Genomic DNA, 24,736 nt, shown 5'->3' with positions numbered 1-24,736 from the left:
CATTGCCGGTTAGTTCAGGTTTTCCGTCGTCTTCTCTGGCTCAGTTAGGCTCTGCCTAACTTATCACCGGCGTCTTGTCTGTGATACGGGCCGCATTCGTTCTGGCTCAAAGTGGGAGAGCTGTAGGCCCACCAGGAACTGCGGTGAAAGGTTGCGGCCATTTGGGCAGCCTCACCAGAGTTTTCTGAGATCGACGACCACTCTCCAAGCCCCTTCGCTCACAGCGTCAGAACCGGGTGGCTTGCAAGAAAACTATATATTTGAAATCAACAGTGTGGCTTGCAATAAAACTAATTATATATTTGAAATCAGCATAACAAGTTCTACAAACAGCTCCAGTTTCATTGTGCTAGCGTGAATATTTAAAAAAAAGTGTCGTCGACTCGCATCTCCCTTTAACCCATGCACGTTGAGAGCAGAAGGCTCCATGTAGAGGTACGAAATTTCGCAGCAAAAAAGGGCAGAGTCAGTCGCTGTAGGCAGTTTGCTGCGACAAGAACGCAACAAAGTGAGCCACTGATTGCGACGGAAACTGCAACGCAATCATGGTAAGAAGTTGGAATAGACTTCTTCGGTCACAAGGGACACAACTATCTTCTAGTGATTGACATTGTTCTCGTTGCCTTGAAGCCTTCTTCATACAAAGTTTGCGCTCTGAGGCCATCATCAATGCGGTCAAGAGCATTTACTCATGTTTCGGCATTCGAAAGTTGTACGAAGCCACAAAGAACAAGTCACGTGCCTTTGCTACTTTTGCAAAGCACTATGGCTTCCAACACATCACCTCAAGTCCAAACTACCCGAAGACTAACGGGTAGTTGAGAGGGTAGTGCGCATCATCAAAAAATTGTTTAAGAAAGTGAAAAATCCTTTTTTGGCACTTGTGTCTTACAGACACTGCAGGCATTACAGTGCAGCTCCTGATGGGCTGCAACCTGTGAACCAGGCCAGCCTCAAACGGCAATGTCCTGAGCCTGAAAGTGCCAAGACGAGGAGATAAGAAGGGAGCAGAAGAAAGACTTCGATCGTTTATCATGCTGCTACCGTCAAACCGCAATGTCCTGAGCCTTAAAGTGCCAAGACGAGGAGATAAGAAGGGAGCAGAAGAAAGACTTCGATCGTTTATCATGCTGCTACCGTCCGCTGTATTCGAGGGGGCACGATGTGGGTTGACATGCATTCTCAGAACAGCCTCGAAGCCACGCTCATACGTAGTGGAAACATCTACTTTGGTACTTGTGCATAATAGAGTGCATCTAGTGCCCTATTCAGACCCAACAACCAGCCAAGTAAACACACCAGCTTCTGAAGAGAACAGCGAAAGACAAGATGAACAAAGCACCGTTACAGACGGTACAGAAACAGTGATGCCACAAGTTTCCAAAGCAGGCCGAGTTAGAGTCACCAGGTTTGGTCGCCGAGTTAAGACTCCAAAGAGACTTGTGATGTGATGTGTTTGATGCGTGCGTATCTCTGGGAAGAGATGTAGAGAACGCTATGCATCATGCCTACTATATATGAGGTAGTCGAATAAAGCTGTAGGGATTCGTTCCATCAAAATGCTTCAGAGTCACTTGCATAGACACGCCTAGCATCCAGGGACGCAACAGCCAAAATAGAATTCCGAGCAATTTTTAGAGCAGAGAAATTCTATTTATAGAGCACTAAAATCGAAATTTGGAACAAGTTATGGGAAAAGTTGTCTTACGAAAGACCAGATTTTGAGTAGTACGAAAAAGAAGGCTTACATTTAAAAAAATACATGTACAAAACATTCAACCCATCTAAAAAGTGCATAGTGAACATGAGCACTGCTATTTCAATAAAAGTAGTATAGTCGAACACGAATATATCGAACTTGAAGGGGATCGCGAATAAGTTTGATATATGAAAAATTTGATATAAAAAAATACAGGCCCCAACATCTTACCTGCAGTGGATCATCAACTACACTAGGCGCATTCAAGAATGACAACTAAAATCCGCACACATGCCACAACAGGATGATTTAGTTGCATGAAAAAAAAATTGCTTATTTTGGCCTGCATCGTTTTTGAAATGTTGAAGACGCTAGTCTCGATTTCATCAAGGCTGTCCAGGTGCGACAGCCCAGCTTCCTCCATGTTGCTGATACAACGGCGAATGACGCCGAACACTGCTGCCACTTCAGCAACAGAGTATGAGCGTGTAGCCAGTGCCTCGTCTGGATGATCCTCCTCGTCACATGAGCTGTCGGCCTGGGCATCCTGGGTCCCTGTGACCGCAGCTACTATGTCCTCGACAGCGAGGCTCGCAATGGCTTCGACATTGCAGTCCGCTTTCACGAAATCGTCCGCAGACACTTCGTGTGGAACTGCTGCCGAAAAGAGAGACGACAACTTGTAAAACTTGTCGTCTACGCACTTGTCATCATCATCTTCACCGGTTTCCACAATTTCCGCCATCTCGAAGCCTGCCTTGCAGAAGCAGTTGAGCACTGTGTCCGTCTTCACATCTCGCCAGCTGTTGAAGATATCCGCGGGGAAAACTTCGTGGAGATCTCGGGCCACTCTTTCATCATCCACTGCTCAATGTACTGGCTGCCAACAGCTTCGCTTTCGCCAGAAATGGTTTAGCAAAACGATGTTGTAGCGCTGCTTAAATCGGTGAAGCCACTTGGTGTTGTCGAAAAAGTTGTTTCACTGAGTGCAGCGGCAAACCTTAGCCTTGGCGATCAGCATCGGGCCATCCACTGGAATGTTCTTCGCGCGCACTTCTAAAAACCAGGCATACAGTGCCTTTTCTACATTCCCATGGGCAGGAGCGCGCATATGACAGGCTCCCGACGTTTGCTGCTCTGCTGCCTTTGCCTTAATATCTGCTCTGTTCTTCAACGAGGTATTCGGAGTGCTCCATTGTATCCCGAAGTCATCCGCGCCGGTCGAACATTTCTCGCCCGCCTCAACACGCTGAATAGCCTTCAACTTGGTTGCAAAATGAAGGGTCTTGCGCTTTTTGATGGTGGCCATAGCTACACAAAAGTCAACAATCCAAGGAGTCCGCAGCAGCTTTGCCGACCACGCACGCTAAAGAGAAATGCTGCACATGCAGTTGTACATAGGCGATGCGACAAAGGAAGCAACAAAGCGCTCGCAAGGCAATGGCCACCTGCCAGGGCAACAGCAAAAGACGCGAGCTGTGGTTGGCTGATCAAAACTCTCAAGACAGCAAAGAAAGAGAAAAAAGAAGGAAAAGGCGAAAGGAGGAGGGAATCTGCTCCTTCGTTTCTGCTCTCCGAGCTGAAACGAAAAAACAAAGAAAAAAAAGTGTTTCTGCAAGTTATGATGAATCCCACTGGGAGAGCATAGTACTCAAAAGCTCGCTGAAAGTGCTCTCTTCAGAGCCAGCGTGTTTCAGTGGTCGAACAGGTACAGCAGAACTGTCATCCATTGGTAGAGCGAGAGTGCTTTTGCTGTGCCGAGAGCAGCCAGGAGCAGTTTGCAGTGCTCTCGCCTGAAAAGCGGAGCAGGTGCAGCACGGTGAGTCAAGACGCTTTTGAACATCACAGCCTCCAAATTTTTCTTCAGTAGGTGGGTGCGGCAGCAATGGTAGCAACCATGTGTAGTTGAAACGACTGTTCCACTGTTCTGTATGGGTGGCGACGATGGCAGCTGGACGTCTGCCGAATGTGTCGTTGCACAAGCATACTATGTATTAGAATAATGAAGAACAAGTGGCTGACCGATTTCACAGGTATTTTGCTGCTGCCCCACAGAAAATACACTAGGGCTTGGAATGCATTGATCACATGGTCTTCCCACTCGTCACCTTCTTACCTGCTCCCCGGCAGCATGCCGCATTGCAGTGGCAGATCTAGAGGCAGTGAACTCAGTGCTCTGCCTCCCACTCTGCACTGCCTATCTACTTCTGTTCTCCCAATAGAATTCGCCATTAATGATTGTGCAGCCCAAGCCCTCTCACCCTTACCTTTTTCGAGTGTTTCAGGTTTTGGCCGAGGCGGGGTGCTGCGAAGAGGTCGCCGGACGCTGCGAGTGCCAAAAAGCACTTTTCAACTCGCGCGCGGAGCCACGCTGCCGTGGAGATTGCCGGGTAGGGCGAAAGCCGAAGTGAACCTTCCAGCTCGCTGGGCGTTCGATACATCCGAAGGCGGGTAAATATACCGTTCGATATAAGCGTGCTCATTTCCATATTTCACAAAGCAATTTCAAGGGGATAACTTATGAGTTGGATATATCCAAAAATTCAATATATGTGGGTTCGATATATCCATGTCCAACTGTCTTCTGCATTATTCCACTGAGCAAACAATTAATGCCACGGGGCGTTCGATTTATCCGAAGGCGGGTAAATATACCATTCAATATAAGCAAGTCAATTTCCATATTTCACAAAGCAATTTCAAGGGGATAACTTATGAGTTGGATATATCTGAAAATTCTATATATGTGGGTTCGATATATCCATGTCCAACTGTCTTCTGCATTACTCCACTGAGCAAACAATTAAGTCCACATTAGCATTTGCCGTGCCAGCGAAATCCTTTGACAGACTCCGAGAATTCAAATCTGGCTCTGCAAAGCTAACGACCTTGAAATTCAGAAGATTTGTAAAACTGAGGAGTAGGGATGGCGAAAGAAAAACTGGCACACAAGGTTTACTTTTCTTGGGGCAGAAGCATCATTCACCTGATTGCCAGCAACTGTTTTAGATGCTAGCAATCACACTAGTACTCACAATTACCCAGTGCATTTTGCACGAGTAATTTAACGAAATTTGTTGCGTTCTGTGACTAGCGCTAACAGCCCCATCCAAATCGCAAGGCACTGCTCCATGGGACACCAGCGTACTGCGGCGACCGTTGCCTAAGCAGCGTTCTACGCGGGTTATAACAAGGCTAAGAAATTCTCGAACCGCTTCCCTCCACCCCAACCCCCAATATTTTTTTTTTTCATGATGGTGGCGTTATGTTCAGGGCCAAACTTCTCGGCTTGCTTGCAAGGCACGTTCTACCACATAAAGACACAGCAGCACCCGTCCGTTGGCATGGCAACAGATATCTATCGCTGAAACGGCGCAAGATCAAATCTTGCCAAAAAAATTATTTAGGTGTCATTGCTATGGACAAGGTTCATAGCACTTAAGTGATACAAAATTCAAAGGTTTTCAAGGACCTAACAAATACTTTTCAAGGACCTAAAATAACACTTGAAAATGCAGAAACTGACAATACTTTTTTACAGTACAAAAATTTGTACTTCATTTTATTTGTATGATTAGCACCATGAACGCACTCAAGTTACTATGAACTGTAAATGCTTTTTTGTTCTCAATGTGTTTCACTCTTCATGTGACTTTTAAGAGCACACTCCCCCATTGATGACATGTCGAAGCTCTTCCTATGTGGGAAGACTTTGCCTGATGAGGGTTTAACGTATCCGGTGCAATCCACTCTCTATAAGCAGCAATGCCTGACCAAGACTGCTGAAATTTGCACTTGCCAGCATAGTTCCACCATAAGCGACGCGACTGCGGATATCGGTGCATATTTGCAGTCTCTCCAAAAAAGTCAGGCTTAGCTCCACTGCTGCTGTAACCACGTAAGCACTGCCACAACTACAGTGTACTAGAAGAGCACACTGTATATAACACTGCGCTATGGCTAAAGAAATGGATTGCATGGCTTGTTAGCTTGAGAGCACATAGTTGCCACACAAGCTAAAAAAAAAAATCCACTAAATAATGGCTTAAGGAACTTTGACAAAATTCAAGGACTTTTAAGGACCTCTAACACATTTAAGGGTTTTTGAGGCCTTGAAACTGCTATTTTGAAATCCAAGGGTTTCAAGGACCGCTACAAACCCTGTATGGCATACCTGCCAACCTAGCAAACAGGGAAATTCGTAAGACCATTGAGCGGGGAAGGAGGGCAAAGGGAGAGGGAGGGGGTTACTGATTTGTTTTTAATTTGTAGGTGTGATCGATTTGCCTTTAGCGACAAGTATAATCATGTTTTGTCGCTATAAGTCAAATCGATGCGCTGAATTATTTCCCCCATTTACGCCACTGAAAGGGAAAAAGAAATATTGCAAAAAACAAGGGAGGGGGAGGGGGTCACACACGCAAGCACAAACATCGGTGTTGCGGTCTCATAATGGTTGGAGTGGCCGAACACACGAGGGTAGGGTTTCCCACTAAGGCGAAAGTCTGAAAGTGCAAATGCTCCCGAAATTCGCATCATCAAAACAACTAGCAGGAAAAAAAAAACGATTTCCGTCAGAACGACTCGCATACGTCTTCACACATGAACGGAAGGGATGGCGCAGCTGGCTGCCACGAAGGCGTGAGTCAAAGCTTTGACTTTGCTCGCTACTAGAGTCTTAGGACAGGAACGCCAAAATGCTTCTCGCCTTTTTACATCTTTACCGCCTTTAATCTACAACTGTGTCAGCCACGTAGTTTCATGGTTTTGTTTTGAACAGTAGTTTTGTTTTGAATCCATGTGCTTTCCAAACTAATATGTTTTATGCTATCTATGATCACAACTGCCGCGGTTTAGTACAACAGAGCTTGCGGAAAGCAGCGTAGCTTTGACTGGTTGAGCGTTGGCCGCGCGCATACTTTTCTAGTTCTGTCAGTAACGTCATTGCCATACATGATCATGCCAAACTACCGCGGTTTTGTCCACAGCAGTTGTGGCAATGATAACCACACGCACTGTAGAAGGCAGTGCATGCGCTGGTCGTACGCGTACTTCCTAAAATTCAGCACACTGCTCTCGATCGGCCTTCGCTGAACGGTTTCGGTACTAAAGTTCATATCACACGCCGCGATCAGAAAAAGTGTTCAGAACACTCGAAGCTCAGCCCAATGGGCACATGAATTTGGTCGGGGAATTTCATGAATTCGTACTTGCCGTGCTTTCGCATCATTGAGACTCTACCTTTAGATGCACGCCTCTTAAATTCCTTTATAACAAAATGCGGTGGGCTCCCAAGAAGCCTGCAACTGAGTGACCTGTTCTTTTATCAATGCGGCCACATCTCGCACACAAATTTAGATTTTCGGAAGATTTTCATAACAACCATACAAATGGAAGAAACCGTCGAAATCCAAGTCTCCCAGACAATGTGGGAGACTTGGCAGGTATGCAATGATCACACCAATACCTATTGTTCTCTCCTGGTGGCAGAATATACTAGCAGAAAATCGTTTTTGTGGCCTCTGCAACTAGCTATGGCAATGCACCATAGCCGATTGCAGAGGCGAAGCTATTTTACTTTTTTTATTGGAAATGAAATATTTCTTGTAAAATATCAGGTAAGATTCGTAAAATCGTAAGCGCAATCGAAGTTCGTACATTTTACGGGAATATCAGAAGAGTAGGCAGGTATGCTATGGCAAAAAATGTGGTGGCTGGCATTGACGGCGTTCCCAAAATGTCAACCTAGTTGGCGAGCGAGAAAGGCGGCATATATTCGTAACATGGGAAATGATTTAAACTCCAACTAAAAGTTTTTGAAAAGCTCGACATTTCCCGGAGTTTAAATCATCTCCCAGTTTTCATACCCAACAAGAGACATCTGTCGAATGTTTACATTCAAGTTCTTAACATGCTGTACCCACATTTGTTGGCTGGGAAATTCATATTACTTGTGAATCGTTGGTAGCTGCGGCAATGCTTTTTTTTTAATTGATGTTTAATCGACCCGTTGATAAGTATCCGCTATGGTCCACCGACCGAAGGGCGCATCGGGGGGTTTACGGATCGATGGATACATGGCGTTGTTACTTTATCTTATATTTTATCTGGTAGATTGCGACTTGTGAGTGTCCTCGCCTAACAAGTATATAACCTACACCGTGTTTCAAGGGGCCCTGCAACACTTTTTGAGCATGGTCAAAAAATGCTGCCGATCGGTAGTAGAGGCTCTCGACAACACCCAGGCCAAATATTATAGTGCAGCACGCGGCCTGGAGTTCACAATAAATTATAAAAGTCAGCTGAAAATTGCTTTCTCTTCTCCCAACAAATCACGGAAGACGCTCAATAATCACTCGTAAAAAGCCTTTCTATCCGCCACTGGCTCAATTGAACATGGCGCGCTCAGTCGTTACAGAGATCACTGTAAAAGACCGGAACTTGTTCCCACGCACGCGATCCGACTGAAAAAGCCACACATTTGAAGAAAAAAAAACTAAAGAAAAAACAGCTCAAGGCCACGAGACACAGGTGACATTTTTCTTTGCCCCCTGCCATCCCTCCCTGCTCAGCTTCTAGCGCTTTTGTCGGGGCGAGAGAAGAGAGAATGCAATCGCATCATGCGACAAGTCTTTGTAACTCCACTCGCACTGAACGGATTCTTGAAATTTTTGCGGCGTTAAATTCATGAGGCAATAAGCTCTTCCAGTGAATTCATTCCGTGGTTACATGAAAAAAGTGTTTCAAGGCCCCTTTAGGGTTAAGGTCTGCCGCTCGGTTTTAATGATGACACCAAGTGCAGCTGGCCAATGTGGCCTCCATTTCCTGCTAAAATTAATGCATGTTAGATAATTTTCAAACTGGACAGAGATTTCGCTACAATGTGGCACAACAAAGAGGAATTGTATCAAATTGGTGCAATTGGCGCAGCTGTTGCACCCCTGAGTGTCTTTCTGCATGTTACATCGTACAGCTTTTTTGTCAACGATAAGCTGAACAGTCCCAAAAAGTGGCAATTCCTGCAGTATGCTTTTCTTGTCCCTGGTTGCAATCAGGTTCACTCATATGTCCAGCACCAAGACTCACCCAAGTATTCTCGTATGCTTTAAGCATGAGACATTTTTCTGACTCTGAGGCATGAACCGAACCTGACATATTTACAGCACTATGTCCAATACATCTTTCAAGACACTGAGTGCAGACACGTATGCTCATAAACTACACAGATCAGTGAAGTGTCAAATAATTTTGCTTTCTCATAGTAGTACACACCTCTTTCATTCAGCGCTTCTCAGATAATTTTAGAACCAGTGTACTTATTATAATAATTATTATTATTATTATTATTATTCATGACAGCAAAGCACAATAATAAATGCGGTTTCAACAGATGTGCACGTAATGCTTTGAGAGCGAATCGAACATGGGTCCTTTTTATTTATTTCTTCTGAACGAGAGGCCCAGAAAACACCTGAAATGACTTACCGCAGAGTGGCCGTGTTGTGGGGATACATGCACCCCATTGTCTTGAAACTGACCTGACAAAATGTTCTCAACCCTCTTTCCTCCGGTGTACTGCATCACAATGGCTGCCGTGTCCGACACCATCTGTCCTGACTTATTTGTTTTTCCCTTTTCGCCTAGTTGTCACACATTTGTCAAATTTTCATGCAGCTTACCCATTTCTCAATTTCTCGTGTGCTTTTACATTTGCATATTTTACTGAATATCATACTATGTTATTCTAGGCTTATGATACTGGTTTCATCGTGTGAGGTGAAGTGAACCACAGTCGAACTTTCCTTGTGTGAGCCATACGTGGTAGTGCACTTCCTGGGCCGTGGCGAGAACCAGTCCGACTGCTTCACTGCGAGTTGCGGCACCCACGGCCATAAGAAGCGCAAGGTGAAGTCATGAATTCACCACTGAAATGTTCTCGGCAAGAGTCCGCTAATTTTTTCGGCAGAGATGTTGCGGCGAACAACCAGAAGCCCATGGTTTGGAGTGGTTTCGTGAAGTGCACGCTAGTTGACTGCTCCCATGTCTCATCGCAATTATGTTACCTGATGCAATCTATACTGAACATTAGCTGTTTATCGCCCTTCTTTAGCCTGCTATTATGGTGTGCTTACGTTTCTATTTCCTCTATTTTCTCATTGATCACATGATTCACCGACTCACATAAATCTCGGTGTAGCCAGCAAGCGGAATCCACCTCTTTGGTTTGGGAAGACGTCCTCAAGGAAGTAATAAATATGACCAACAATGACACCTGCAACAAACAAACAGTCGGTATTATCCCACCATGTCTCTCACAGGTTAAACCAACATGCACATGCTAGCCGAGCAAGCTGTAGATACAGCAAAGTATGAATACCCCAACGAAGAGACAACTTTTGAAACGCATTGGTAGACAATTTGCTGCTGCAAAGCCTCGCATGACCCCCAAGGGCCAGCTATCACCAAAGGTAATTTCTTCAAGTGTATTTCACTTTACACTGGCCAACACTCCCCAGAGCTCTATGATGTTTCATAAGTATGTGCAGCCCAGTGCAAAAGAAATGCCATGGTTGAACATAGTTACACAAACTCTGTCAAGCAATTGCAGCAACTACCACACCGCTGCAGTATCCTGCACATCGGCAACACTGCTCAGCCCACATTTCTCTTCGAATTGCTGGTGTGGGTGTCACTTGGCAGAAGATAAGGTCTAAAATGGAGCTACTAGGTACGATGACATATTGAAACAGGTAAGCAGATCAAGATAACAAAAATGAACACAGAAGCACTCTGTGTTTGTCTTTATTGTCCTTGTATAAGTACGCCCACCAGTTTCATTTAGCGGTTGCAAGGAAAGCACGCCTGTCAGATCAATGGATAGAGTGTGTGAGAGAGAAGTACTATTCTGCTCCATTGAACGCAGACATTTGGGCTGGCATAAAACATGTGCATCTTAGCAAGCACACCGAAGCAAACACATAAAATACAAACAGGATGGACACTAGTCATCAACTGAAAATTTACCGCCATGAAACAATGAAAATGTAAAGACATGCTCAGACCCCTCAACAGGGTTGGGCAAAGATACTGTGAAATTGTATCGCCATACGATATAAGATACTCAGACAAAAAGTATTGGTGATACTAATACAAGATACTGCCGCAAAAATTTTATCCAATACGATACTTGCCAATAGCATCTTAAAGAGCCTGTAAGCCACCTCCAATATTTTTTCAAGCATTTCAAGCAAACATGCGCATCGTGTGCAGAATACTGTCGCGATCAACGATTCTGCACGTGGTAGCGTTACAAGCCGCGGTCGCGCCACAATTTCCAAGAAACTATCATTCCTCCTTTCTGGGCCTTTCGGGCTTCCACGTGACACGCCGTGCCACATCTCTGGCGCACCGAGCCAAATATGCCAAATATGCTGTCGAGCAAGAGCCTACGACTTCCTGTCAGTCTGCAAGCAGTTGTCCCCGCTGCTAGTTGTTGTTCGTAGTGATGCCTGCGTTCGTGTAACACGTGCGGGGCACGGCGTGTCGCCATACGGATCCATCGCGTTGCCGATCCTTTGAAGGCATGTGTGCAACGCAAGTTCCATACCGGCACAATTACAGCAGCCACGGTTCGCCAACAAGCAACCGATGGAGTCGACGGTTGGTGACGAAGCAACCGGATGTAGACGGTGTTTGAATGAGCGCTTCAGCGATGACGTATGCCACGCGAGATTGGGAGGTGTGCTCGGTGAGAGGGCAAAGCGCGTGGGCCATGATACTAGCGGAGGGAAGCGCAGGAAAGAACGAAAAGTGTGGTCATCATGGTTTCGATAATCAAACACGGCTAACTCCGCTGTTACAGCACCGTTTTGAAAAATTCTCATGGCTCCGTGTTTGTTATACACTCGTGCAGAATTTCCCCACAACTGAATTTCGACCTCTGGGTGGTTTACGGGCCCTTCAAGATGCTTTGATACATTCGCAAATTTGTTGTTATTGACCCCTCCAGTATAGTAATGAACGCATAAGCACAAAAACGGTGGCTTGAAAGCTTCTGAAATGTGCCTAATTTCATTTTAGTGAAATCTTTGTTAGTACCTCACAAGTTTTATTACAAAATAATTTAGTTTATATCCGAAAAATGTATCAGGGTTTGATTCAGCTGTTTCACAGGAAACATATGTAAACACTTCGCTGAGAGTGGCTCTTGCTTGTTATTTCCGTAATTGATGGGAGTCGCTGCTGAGTTTGCCGACCAGCTAGTGGATTGTCATCTCACACAAGCTTCAATAAGAAGCCTTCGCACGATGGCGCAAGTAGCTCTGTGCAGTTTCAGCTTCTCTACAAAAGATTGTGTAGCAATGCTAAATCACCGCTATACAGCAGCAACAACGCCGGTAGCGACATTTTTGTGGAGCATTGTGTATACAGGCAAGCTTACATAGAGTGCATAAAGCTGCTCTTACTTTTCTTATTCTTTTTATCTGCCAGCGTAAACCAGTCGTTATCTAAATACTCACTAACGTGCAATCAATTGCCATGAGCCAGAGAACATGTGCACCTCAGGAACACCTCAGACCTAAGTAACACTTGTACTTTGAATTACTTACTTTTACAGGCACAAGTTAGCTAATTAGTTTTATTTCTACCACAGTAATGGTCACTTTCTTCATAGCTACCACCCTGTAACAATACAATAGAATTCAAAGTACAAGTTGGTGTCTATCCTAATCAAATGGTGGTTTCGGGACGTTAAACCCCACATATCAAAGTACAAGGAAAGCACGCTGTGCTCTGACAGCGGCAATCAGAGCCGTCGGCCTTCAGTAATCTTATCATAGGCAGCACGCGTCTTGTATTTATACAGCAGTGATCACACATTTGAGCGTTATCGCTGGTGCATGCGTAAGCTCGCAAATTAAAAAGAGTACACATACTGCACGTAATCTGATCAATAATTTTTCAGTTTTTACGTCTTCAAACTATGATATGATGCCAATCGCAAAAGGGGTGAGCTCCAGAAATTTTGACCACGTGGTGTTCTTTAGATTCAATTAAAACTAAGTGCATGCTCCTCTAGCATTTCAACTTCATCTACTTATGGCCGCCATAGCCGGATACGCGCGTAATCTTAGCAGCACAGTCTGAAACAATCTCGAAGTTTACGAAATATTGAAGGTGGCTTGCATCAAGCGGTCATAAGTTTTAGACTTGATCACACGAAACTAAAAGTAAAATTTAAAAATAAAAGTGCGTGGCAGTGTAGCTATTGCCAGCTATAGCCAAGATTCCCTGGCAATTAATAATAGTTGAAAAAAGGGGAGGACTAAAAAAGAGAAACATTTATAACTAAAATAGAAAAGCTGTTCTGTTTCAAGCACTTGTGGTGAATCTGTTGAGATGCACAATACAGGTTGCATTATAATGCCAACTAATTAGCACTCCTAATTAAACCATAGCAATACGTTCTACTTATATTGCACATCTCATCTACAGGTGGCATGCTGGTAACTACTAATTAGCACTCTTAATCAAACCTTAGCAATTAGGAGTGCCACCTGTATGGTACATCTTGAGAGCAGCATCAGAATTTGCGCAGCCATCAACACACACATTGTGGTGTGCGGCGCTTGCAAGTGGCTAAGGGTAAGCGTCATGGCTCTGACAAAACTAAAAAGAAAAGAGATCTAGAAAACAAAAGACACATGGGCAAGCACGCGAACGTAGTTTCTGTCGAGACTGCGCGAGCTCTGTCGTGTCGCTATGCTTCTCGAAAGGGTCGCGCGCACCTCATTGCCTGCCCTGACTGACGGAGTCTGATGCATATATAAAAAATATGGCACTGTTCTTAGTCTTATTAATGTGGCTTAGTGGCACCAGAACCAACTTGAGGAATGGAGCCAATGAGCGATTAATGTTTCGCTAGTGTTGCAATGCGACTGCAGTATATTGTATCTCAAGATACACGATACATTATTGAATGTAACGGAAATACAGACACAGATATTTGTCTTGCAAGATGTATCGTGATACAGATACAAGATCCGCAAAGAGTATCTAAGACAGTACCTCAGATACATGTATCTTCGATACTGCCCAGCCCTGACCCACAAAGGGGCGCAGGCCTTTAATTCTATTTTTCTCTCAATCTTTCTATTATACTCTTTTTCATGTGTTGATTTTTATTTGACATTTGCACCGGTGAAACGCCAAAATGCTTTCATCGTTCCTGTGATTCACAAGCACAACTTGCTGATACCTTAAACAACTTCACTGTAAAAAGAATGGAGAGAGCGCGTGCAGGTTAATGATTACGCTTTTGCTTTTGCTAACTGCCTTGCTGTCAAAAATGTGACGTCCATGTCGCTTTTCTTATGTCCTTTCACTTTTGAAGGTATTTGCTGACAGGGGAAAAACCGGCCCTACACAATTAAACTGGGCCAATACAAGGCATCACTACCTTCAGGTATTTTAGCGGTGTGACTATCTGCTCCTGCACTGTCCTTCTCAGCCATGCCTAAAACAAAAGGACCCTGGAGTGTGTTGATTCCCCAAGGGACAGTTGACTCACCTCACACAGAATAAAAGTGGAGACTATGTATTGTGGACCATGAGGGAAAAATGACAATGTCATAGTTATGTTCAAATATTAGCACCTTTGCACAATCATAAACAAATTTTCTTGCTTTTCTGTCGTAGACACAGGTTCTGCACGTGCTGGTTATGAAATATTTGAAGTTGCATAAAAAACTATTGGGCGTACATTTACGACATTGGCGACATAAAATGTTTTGCCAACCCATTTTGGGCACATAAAACTTAATTTTGCCTGCCAACTTTTGGTGCCTCAAACATGGTATTTTAATGCTTAAAAATCCGGCCTCTACTCAAAAAAGAGATGTCCCAAGGTTGGGTTACTGTAATCAATTGAGACATCCTGCTGTGCACTTGAGGCAGTTCACTTCTATATTAAATCACTTTGATGTCCTCACTTAAACAATCTATTTGTCCTAAAAAATCATTTGAAATTTATGCCTCAGGTCTACAATAATAAAGAACAGCATACCAATATAAGCTCCCCACCATTCACTGGAACCAATTACTCTCAAGAGTTTGCTTTGTCTAAACGTTTGTCTATTCAACATCATAGTCCAGGAGCTCATGGTCAGAACGCAGGGTGAGTGCAGTGATGGAGGTGTAATCTGTTGATGTGCTCCACACAAAACGGAGCACGCTCATCTGAACTATAGTTGATGTCGAATCCAAAAACATTTTAGGGGCGAAGCTCCTTAGGGCGTGGGCTGTGCGTCCCCTGTAGCCTGTATGTAGCCACCTCTAGTTTAGTTCTTGCAGTGTTCACTAGATGGCGGTACCGTCCCCTGTATGTAGCCACCTCTAGTTTAGTTCTTGCAGTGTTCACTAGATGGCGGTACCGTCTCCTGTATGTAGCCACCTCTCGTTTAGTTCTTGTAGTGTTTACTAGATGGTGGTACTTGTAGCTGATGATGAAAAGATGCAAGATGTTATAAACTAGAAAGCGGTACTTGTAGTTGATGAAAGACGCGAGATCTTATAAAATAGGAATGATGTCACATATGGCGCGTGTCATTGGTTGAAGCCAATCGTTCGATTTAGTGCGGCGACGTACGCTAGGGGGAGCGATGTAATAAAACCGAGTGGGCAAAATGTACAGAGGATTCATGGTTTACCAGGTTTACCTCCGGAGCTTCGCCCACTCATCATCATTCACTTCGTGGATATGGCGGAATTTTTTGCCTTTTATCGCCATCAAACAACTCAAACACGTTCACATATCACTGAAGGCTATTCATAAAGACTGCTTACTTCATATGCATTTCTCTATCAACTTATTGACAGTGTTAATACGGTGCACTTCAAGAGAAGACAAGCTCACGAAGGGTAGGCAGATAGGCGGGCAGCTGAGTTTGCAGGGTTAATACGGCCACAGAAAGAATAGCATCAAGTTCATTGTAGAAACATGGACAAGGCCTTTGCACTGCAGAGGGTGTAGTCAGGCTGACAATTTTCATCCCCATCATCATTAAAAAAATGTGAGGTGCTGAGGAACAAATGCATCATTAAGAGGCACAGAACCACATGATTCTTATGTTTGACATTTCTAATAGGATATCTATTAGCCATTTTCATGCTGAAAATGTTCCAAATAAACACTGCCCTTCAGCATGAACTATAGAGTAAGCAGAGCCCACAATATGTTGCAGCATCTGCTATGTGGGTTGTGTACACTTACCTACAATGTCCACAATCACAGAGTTCCCCAGAATGAGTGAGAATCCCAGCAGCACCCATGGCAGGTACGGTGCCTGGAAGTTAATGAGCCCGAAAAAGTTAAGCCGGAAGTATGGGTTCCTCCGGCTCCAAATATACACCAGCATGGTGGTGAAGGCATGCCCCAAGAACAGCTGGTTCACAAACATCCCGATCACCTGTCAAGCCACTAAGGATAATCACTTGCCAAGGAAATTTAGAAGGCACAACACGATCTGTTGGCATGAAAACCCATTAAGGTAAACATTTTGTCAAAACCAGAATGGGTAACTGCTCCTTAACGTGCATGATAATGTTACAATGATAATGTAAACTAAGCACACATGGTGCTTGTGCCAGGTGTGGCAAAGAAAAATCGCCATGTTATCCAATTATCCAGCAATGTGCCAGCCTATGCGGCAGCTCCACTACTGTATCTAGCAGCTTGTGTTCGCACTACTCCCTTTACCAAAGCATCAATAATGTTTGACATAACCAGATAGGGCATGAGTATAACCTTGCTAGGCAAATACACTTGTGCAACATGTGCGCTACTGCGCTTTATCAACTTCCGTCGGGTTCTTCTCTACATCAAATGTAGTCAAGTAATGACACAGCCCCACTTTAGGGGAGCACCGACACTGAGCAGCTCAGAAGGGCGCATGCCCCGCTGGAGTCAGTTTGTGAAAATTTTAGCGATATAAAGTTAACTAATATGATTACTTCTTTGCTATTTGAATTAAACATATACTTTGAACATTGTTCGGTCTTTTTAACACTTTTATTATTGACATTCAAAGCAGTGTCAGGGGTTAGGTATGTATGGTCGAACACAAAGCTTTGTGTACCTAGTTGCAAGTGTTTCGGGAAGGGTGCTGGAGCCAAAGGTAATGATTATATGTTTTGTTGGAGTCTCTTTGTCATTTCGCTTCATCTTGATTCTCTGTACATTAATCACATCATCATCTTTCCAGCCGTCAAGAAGTTCAGCATCTGTCAAGTGAACTAGGTCGACTCCTCGAACAGTGTTGATTGAACGGTGCGCCGAAACAGCACACATCACCAAAAGTCTTCAAACTGGATAGTTTATCATACTGTTCCTTGTCTCGGACTTCAATGAGGAAGTCACCACTGGCCATTTTGTTGCTTTGTAACCTGTTCCAAATGTGCCTATTAGGCACCTTGAAACTTGGAACGGTGAAAGTTTTCTGACAGGTTTTGCTGGTGTGTCACTGTGGATAACGTGGTAGCGTGAAAAGTTATTTTTGTTTAGTTAGAATTGTTGAAAGCTTTCTTCGGTGCACGCCCTCTTCAGGGAGCAATCAATAGAAGATAGAAATATTTTGGCCATAAAATATGGAGTGTGTTCAGTGGCGGTGGCAGCCATCCACCACCGAGCTCAACAAAGGGACGCTGCAAACCATGAAGAAATTGATTGCATACGCCAGCTGTACACCGCCACTATAACCTGATATGATGCATCCCAAGGTGGGGTGAACACACAAGGTTAACTCTTGCCACCAGGATGAACCGGAACTAAACAGAAGAGAGAAGTAGACAGGACAGACAAAAAGTGAAAGATAAAGACGAAGATGTAGAGAGAGAGAGAGAGACAGGAAAAAGGGACTGCCGATTTCCCCTGAGTGGGTCAGCCCACGGGCGCTGTCTACATGAAGCTGGGGCCAAAGGGGTGTGTTACGTCTGCCAAGGGCCCTTAAAGATCCAATCTCCCCGCGTCGGCTCAACCCCCAAGATCCCCTTTTCCCCAGACACGGCAAAGCCATGCACGGCTAGGCGTGGGAGGGAGTCGAAACCCCCCCATCGTTAGCTCGGGGCCATGGTGTCGCTACACACCAAACGCTGGGGCAGCTCAATCCGCTGCCTAAACACAAAGGATGCACAAAAAGTATGCTCAGGTATACACATGACGATCACAAATTAAGAAGCGCCACAGGTCTGATTGTGTTTGAACAGCATGCTCCTTTTGCATATGGGATCTCTGCAGTGAGTTAAGTGGCTTCGGTGAGCTCTGTAACTTCAACACAACCTTTTTGATGAAAGCACACAATGTACAAACTGCCATCATCGCAAAATAAGTGCGCAAGCACATTCGAATATGCCCCATAGTCGCAGAAAGTGGACATTGACGAGTGCACAACTCGCATAGAGCGGTGTGTCAAGCACGCCTTTCACGCCCTCTTGCTGGTAATGCAGAGAACACACTGAAATTGCCTCGAGACTGCTGAACTAGCAGTAAATACACTAACAAGCTTGCCAATAGCATGCTTGAGGACATGTATTTTGGTGGTCAAATGGTTAACATTGGGCGCTGTGGAGTCGTTTGTTCAATTCAGCGCATCAGAAAACTGTCTCAATTATTTTCCTTTCTCGTTTTTATATACCGTAAAATTCCAAGCAGGCGCCACCACTTTGTATAAGTGCCCCCCCCAACCCACTTCACTGCCAATTTCAGATATTGGCGTCATTCTGGAAAAGCGCAACCCTCCCTCCACTGCTCTCTGACAAGGCACCCAAACAACAGTAACTTGCTACCTCCAGTTGACAAAAAAGTTTCCATGGATTTTTCTACACACACTCACATATATATATATTATATAAGAAAAGAAGTGTATACCTAAGGGCTCGTTTTTCCGTGTTTTGACACAATAATAATGAGATCTAACAGACAGTAATGCCAAGGAATGTACAGGGGAAGTTATTAGAACCAATGGAATGTAATTAAGAAAAAAAAGTGGGTGAAAAAATAACCAGCCGTGAGCAGGCTCACGGCGAGCGGCTGGTTATTTTTTCACCCACTTTTCTTTCTTATTTACATTCCATTGGTTCTAATAACTTCCCCTGTACATTCCTTGGCATTACTGCCTGTTAGATCTCATTATATATATATATATATATATATATATATATATATATATATATATATATATATATATATATATATATATATATATATATATATATATATATTCTGTGGTACTGCTGGCTGCCATAAATTCAATCCAATCCTGCTTTGCACTGCAGCCCGATTGCTCCGCGCATACCCAAACAACATTAGTTGCTTTGTGTTTGCGTTGAGAGGTCAGATATGGCTATGCAGTCCTACGCAGCAACGAAGAAAATCTAGGTTATTCGATGGCATTTAGAAAAAATATACGTGCACCAGGCATTTCGACATTTCGAACTCGACCCGAAGCGAATACGGGAATGGGAGAAGAATTTCTATAATTTGCTGCAGCTTACCTATGGGAAGGCAAAACTTTGAACGGAACCTCAGAAACGGCACAGATGTGTTCAGCGAACGTGTGGACAATGCGCTCTTTGAGTATCTTGAGTGCGAAAGAAGTGCAGGACATGCTGCAAGCAACCAGATTATTTCAGAAGAGGCCATTAAAATTGCCAACAGCATGCAGTTGGGGAACTTCGTAGCCTCGAGCGATCACATGAATCGCTGGCAACAGCGGTTCGGCGTTGCAATGCTCCGTGCAACGAAAGTGAGCCAGAAGATGCCCAAGAAACTTTCGGAAGCACCAAGTGCCTTTCAGTCTTTTGCGAACTCACTGCGACAGCGCAACGGCCACATATTATATAACATGTCTAACATGGATCAGACGATGGTGCGAATAGACAACCCCACCAACAAGACAAATAACATGGTTGGCGAAAGCACCATACAGATTGCAAACACTGGATGTTTCTGGCAAGGCTTCACGGCTTGCCTAGCTACTTGCACCACCAGCCAGCCACAAGCTCCTGGCCATCATTGTTGCAAGGAGCCAAGCGGAAAAATTCCACCCATGGCCTTTGTGAGCCTTCACATACCAGGTGAGAACTTTTTTTTTTTTTTTTTTCACAGAAGCGAAGGGTCACACTGTCACCTAGCTTGTTTTATCACAACACTGACTTTTTTTTCCCATTCGTAGCAAATGTTCGTCTCCCCACCACGAAAAAGGACTGCATGACATTGGAGAAAATGCAAGAATGGCTGCTGGGAGTCTGGGGCTTAAATGTTGATGACATGTGACGCTTACTATTGTTGGACCAAGCCAGGTGCCCATCCATAAGACACAAGCCACCACAAATGCCTTCAAGGAGTAAAACACCGACGTGGTTCACGTACCTACGGGATGCATGAGCATCCTGCAGCCTGCCGACGTGTATTGAATTAAACCATTCACGTCCACCTTGTGGCGTTTGTGGGAGGAGTTTAAGCGTGAAGAAGCACGAACACCAAAAGAAAACTTAAAGAAGCCGTCGCGGCAACATGTGCTCGATTTTGTTGCCGAGGCGTGGGCCGCTGTACCTGAGGCAACAATGGCACAGTCCAAGAAATGCAGCATTAGTAACACGCTCGATGGTTCAGAGAACGGCGACTTGCACAGCGGACTGGCTTATGCTGGAGCTGTGGTACCAGAAAACCACGGCGTGCCAGTTTTTTGCAACTGACTCAGAGGACTCTTTAGATGGTTTTGATTAAAAACTACAACAAAGTCTGAGCCTAAACAAAATTTTAATCTATGTACACTGCAGTTTGTTTTTCTGGCATGAAAATTTTGTCGCCATCTTGACTTTTGGTGCCGTTCCAAGATAGCCCTTCCCTCACTCCCACCAACTTTTCCGGCAACTTCAACTTTGTAGCAAGAGGGGGGAGGGTCATGCTTGTAATTTTACTGCATATATTTTGGGCTAAGCCAAACTCCCCAGCAGCGGCCCTCAAATGTATTATGCGATGTGACAGAGGAGAGATGCACAGGCGGCAACCCAGGCGCCGGGCAAGAAGACAGGTTTGCGAAGCTTCTTACGTAGAAGAACAACGATTTATTTACGTATTTACAGATGTGAAAAACACTAGGCATCAAGAGGTGCCTTTACACCTGACAAGACCGGCCATAACAAAGGCCACAGAAAGAGAGCACTGACCGAACACACAACACACTTTTTATGCCCTTCGTCCATGCACGCGCATCTCCTTAAACACGGCTCTGTGTCCCAGCGACACTGATGCATGTTTCTTGCAGCGTGCGTAGACACCTCCTGCGTTCAGCATGGCGCGGACCGCGTTTAGACGGTATGCCGATGAGCGTCCCTTGGAGGCCATGGCCTTGCTCTGCCAGTCATATCTATTGAAGGTGCACTGAATGAAACATTGGTGAACACGGGCGCTGTGCTTTCCATAATTAGTACTGCACTGTGTTCTTGTTTGCACAAAGTGAAAATGCCACATACTGGAGCTCCTCTACAGTGTGCCGGTTGCAGTTGTTGTTTAGCCCTTTGGTGTATGTACAGCAAGTTTTTTTTTTTTTTTATCAATGACATACTTCATCACATTCAGTTTGTCGTGCTGACATCGTGTACCCACGCAATTACTTGTAAATGGGACTTCCTTTCTTAAGCGTAAGCCATGATATCTTGCTATCAGCAAGTCATTTATGTGACGAACATGAAATTTTCATCTGATGACGATACTTACCAAGTGAATTCCACCATGGCAGCCAATGGTCCCATTTTACCTGATAATGTTCTGACGTTGACGTCCAATACCATAATCAATGGTGCTGTGTTTCTTGCTCCATGCAATCACTGGATATCCAATTGGATCACTATTGCACCTAGCTTGGTCAGGTTTATAATAGCATAGCCATAATCAATGGTGATGTGTTTATTGCTCCATGCAATCATTGGATATCCGATTGAATCATTATTTGGCCTAGCTTGGTCAGGTTTTATGACAGTAGAGCGTCGGTCACTGCATGTAATCCTACATCGTCACTTGTTTTGCCCCAAGGTACCTGGCTGACATACTTTGCTGACACCGAACCTCCTGCCCTAATGCTCCTTCATACCGATGCACCTTTGTCACCTACTGCTGACGACGACCATGCGACAACTACAGATATAACTGCTACCATCAATACTGAATCTCTTGGCACTACTTCGAAAACACAGCAATTCTTGTGATGTCCACTCCAAGCTTGTCGAGTGCACATCTATTGCAGTGGACAGTATAGAAACCAAGGGCAACTCCATCCTACACCGCTGACCATGCCGTGTGTCTGCCGCAGAATGCAAGGTCGCCAAGGACAACATCACTAACACGCTGAAATGTGACGTCACATGGCCATCATGAAGTTTTTAGTCATTGCCTGTTGTGCTGGTCCAAAAGAAGCATGGCTCGGTATGATTTTGCATTGATTATCAAGCAATAAATAAGAGGATGTGCAAAGATGTATATCTGATACTACGAATTGACGATGCCTTTGACTCCCCCCTTTTCTGAAGCCTTGATCTCCGCTTACGGTATTGGGAAATACCTATGCACGAAATGAACAAAGACAAGACAGCCTTTTCAACACCCGAAGGCCTCCATGAGTTCAATGTATTGCCCTTTGGTTTGTGCAATGCTCCAGCAACGTTTGAGCATACAATAAACAATTCTTCGTGGCCTTAAATGGATTGATTGATTGATATGTGGGGTTTAATGTCCTAAAACCACTATATGACTATGAGAGACGCCGTAGTGGAGGGCTCCGGAAATTTCGACCACCTGGGGTTCTTTAACTTGCACCCAAATCTGAGCACACGGGCCTACAACATTTCCGCCTCCATTGTGGCCTCAAGTGGAAAACCTGTTTATATTATCTCAATGACATTGTGACTTTTTCTTTCACTTATTGCCTTCAGGATCTTAAGTGGCTACAAGAAGTTTTGACGTGCACTTTTTATGCTGGGCAGCAACTCAATACAGAGAAATGTCATTTCACTAGAAATTGCTGGGCCACCTAGTTGGTAAAAATGGTGTTCAACCAGATCCCGACTAAGTGGCTGCTGTGACAAGTTACCCTCGGACTGAAAATCAAAAGCGATTACAGAGTTTTCTGGAACTTACGTCTTATTTTTGCCGCTTCATTCACGAATTCGCCTCCATCGAGTTCCTACTACACAAGCTGCTGACGTCTGGAACAGCCTTCGCTTGGACAAACGATTGTGAAATCCCTTTTGACACCTTCGTGACCGTGCTGACATCTGACCCAGTCGTCTGTCACTTTGACGAGCATGCCTTCACCTGTCTGCAAACTGACACTGGCGGCCACGGGATTGGCACTGTCCTTGTACAGCGTGATGCAACTGGTCGAGAAAGAGTCGTTGCCTATGCCAGCCACGCACTCACGAATCCGAAATGAAACTACTCTATCACAGAACAGGAATGGCTGGCTGTACTTTGGGCCTTACCAAAATTTTACCTATATCTTTACAGACGCCATTTCACAATATTAACAGACCACCATGCATTTGGGCTGGTTGTCATCACTAAAGCATTTGTTCACATGCCTCAGCCGCTGGATGCTTCAGTACAAGAATAACACATTTGACGTCTACAAATCTGGGAAGAAACGACAAGTACCCGATGTCCTTTCTCGTTGCCATCTCCCACTACCTTCTACTCCTCCGAGCACACCTCTCCTCTTCATGGCTCATCAGATGATGATGAGGCACTGCGTCCACCAATATTATAGAAACTTGCGGTTGCTGGCCCAGTCTTCCAATCGCTCCCTCTGTTGGCCTCCTGTGAGTAGCAAGATCCATACTGCAATTGCATTGCTCAATGCCTCTGCCGAAAGTCTACACCACCTAATGCTAGGTTTCGCCTCCGGCTCAGGCCATTCAAGATTGGAAGTAACATGCTACACCAATACGTTTACAATGACGATGGACACCAATGTGTTCTTGTTCCTTCACATTCACTTCTTGCACAGGTCCTTGAACCCTTTCATGACGACCTATCAGCTGGCCACTTAGGATTTCACAAAACATACAGCTGCATTAGGGGCCACTTCTGGTCTGGCCTCTCCACCTCACCTATGTTGCAATATACGTCTCTTCTTGTGCATTATGCCCATGGTGCAAGCAATTGACTTCACCTCTTGCTGGCTTGTTGAACATAATCCCATGTCTCGAGAAACTTTTTGCCATTGTTGTAATAGACCTAGTCAGACCTCCTCCCATAACAGCTGCAGGTTATATATGGATCGTGAGAGCGGTTGACCACCTCACGCCATACACAGAGACCGTCCTTCCACGCTCCAGCTTTCTTCTACGCACCTTCTTTCTCGAAGTCCATGTATTGTGTCACAGCGTGCCCCCCATCCTCTTAAATGATCGCAGCAAGGCTTTCCAATCCACAGTCATTGAAAAAATGCTTCAAGTTGCGGCACAGTTCTCAAGACACCATCATCACACAATCTTCAGACCCATGACATCACAGAGCAATTCAGCTGCACACTAAGTGAAGTGACACCCATGTATATTTGGCCAACTCAAGACAAGTGGGACAAAATCTCATCGTTTGTGACATTTGCTTATACGACCGGCGTCCAACATAATACTGGGTATTCACCCTTCTTCTTTGTTTACGGCCTTTCGGCGACATTCATGATCGATGTTTCCTTCTTGCGCATTTTGACAGATATATCCTATGCAAACACTTGAACAGTCCTTTTCAAGACTTCAAAAATTTCGGCAACTTGCTCAGCTTAGTAATGAAGCCAGTCAAGCAGCGGTACGGCATCTCTCATCATTGAACTCTCTTTCCGTTCTGGCGACAAAGTGCTCCTTTGGATGTCAACTCATGCTTCTTGAATTGTGAGAAAAGTTCCAGTCCCAATTCCTTGGACGCCACAAGACTCTTAACAAACATCCCCTGTTAACTATCATATCCCTCCCGTTAACGTT

General features: G+C 44.7%; 1 protein-coding gene across 2 annotated transcripts in view; it reads right to left on the bottom strand.

The window, feature by feature from the left end:
* Der-2 (Derlin 2) overlaps positions 1-24,736 on the bottom strand; it is a 126,749-nt gene that overhangs the window by 21,864 nt on the left and 80,149 nt on the right. For both annotated transcript variants that reach the window (XM_037433925.2, XM_037433924.2), the window contains 2 exons: positions 15,972-16,167; positions 9,881-9,971 (listed from right to left, as the gene is read on the bottom strand). In XM_037433925.2, the coding sequence (XP_037289822.1) occupies positions 9,881-9,971; positions 15,972-16,167 (287 nt within the window). The remainder of the gene's footprint in view (positions 1-9,880; positions 9,972-15,971; positions 16,168-24,736) is intronic.

The sequence above is a fragment of the Rhipicephalus microplus genome, chromosome 3, assembly GCF_043290135.1.
Source record: "Rhipicephalus microplus isolate Deutch F79 chromosome 3, USDA_Rmic, whole genome shotgun sequence".
In the NCBI taxonomy this organism is placed as follows: domain Eukaryota; kingdom Metazoa; phylum Arthropoda; class Arachnida; order Ixodida; family Ixodidae; genus Rhipicephalus; species Rhipicephalus microplus.
The sequence above is the reverse complement of the archived record's forward strand: the minus strand, read 5'-3'. Positions and strand labels throughout refer to the sequence as shown.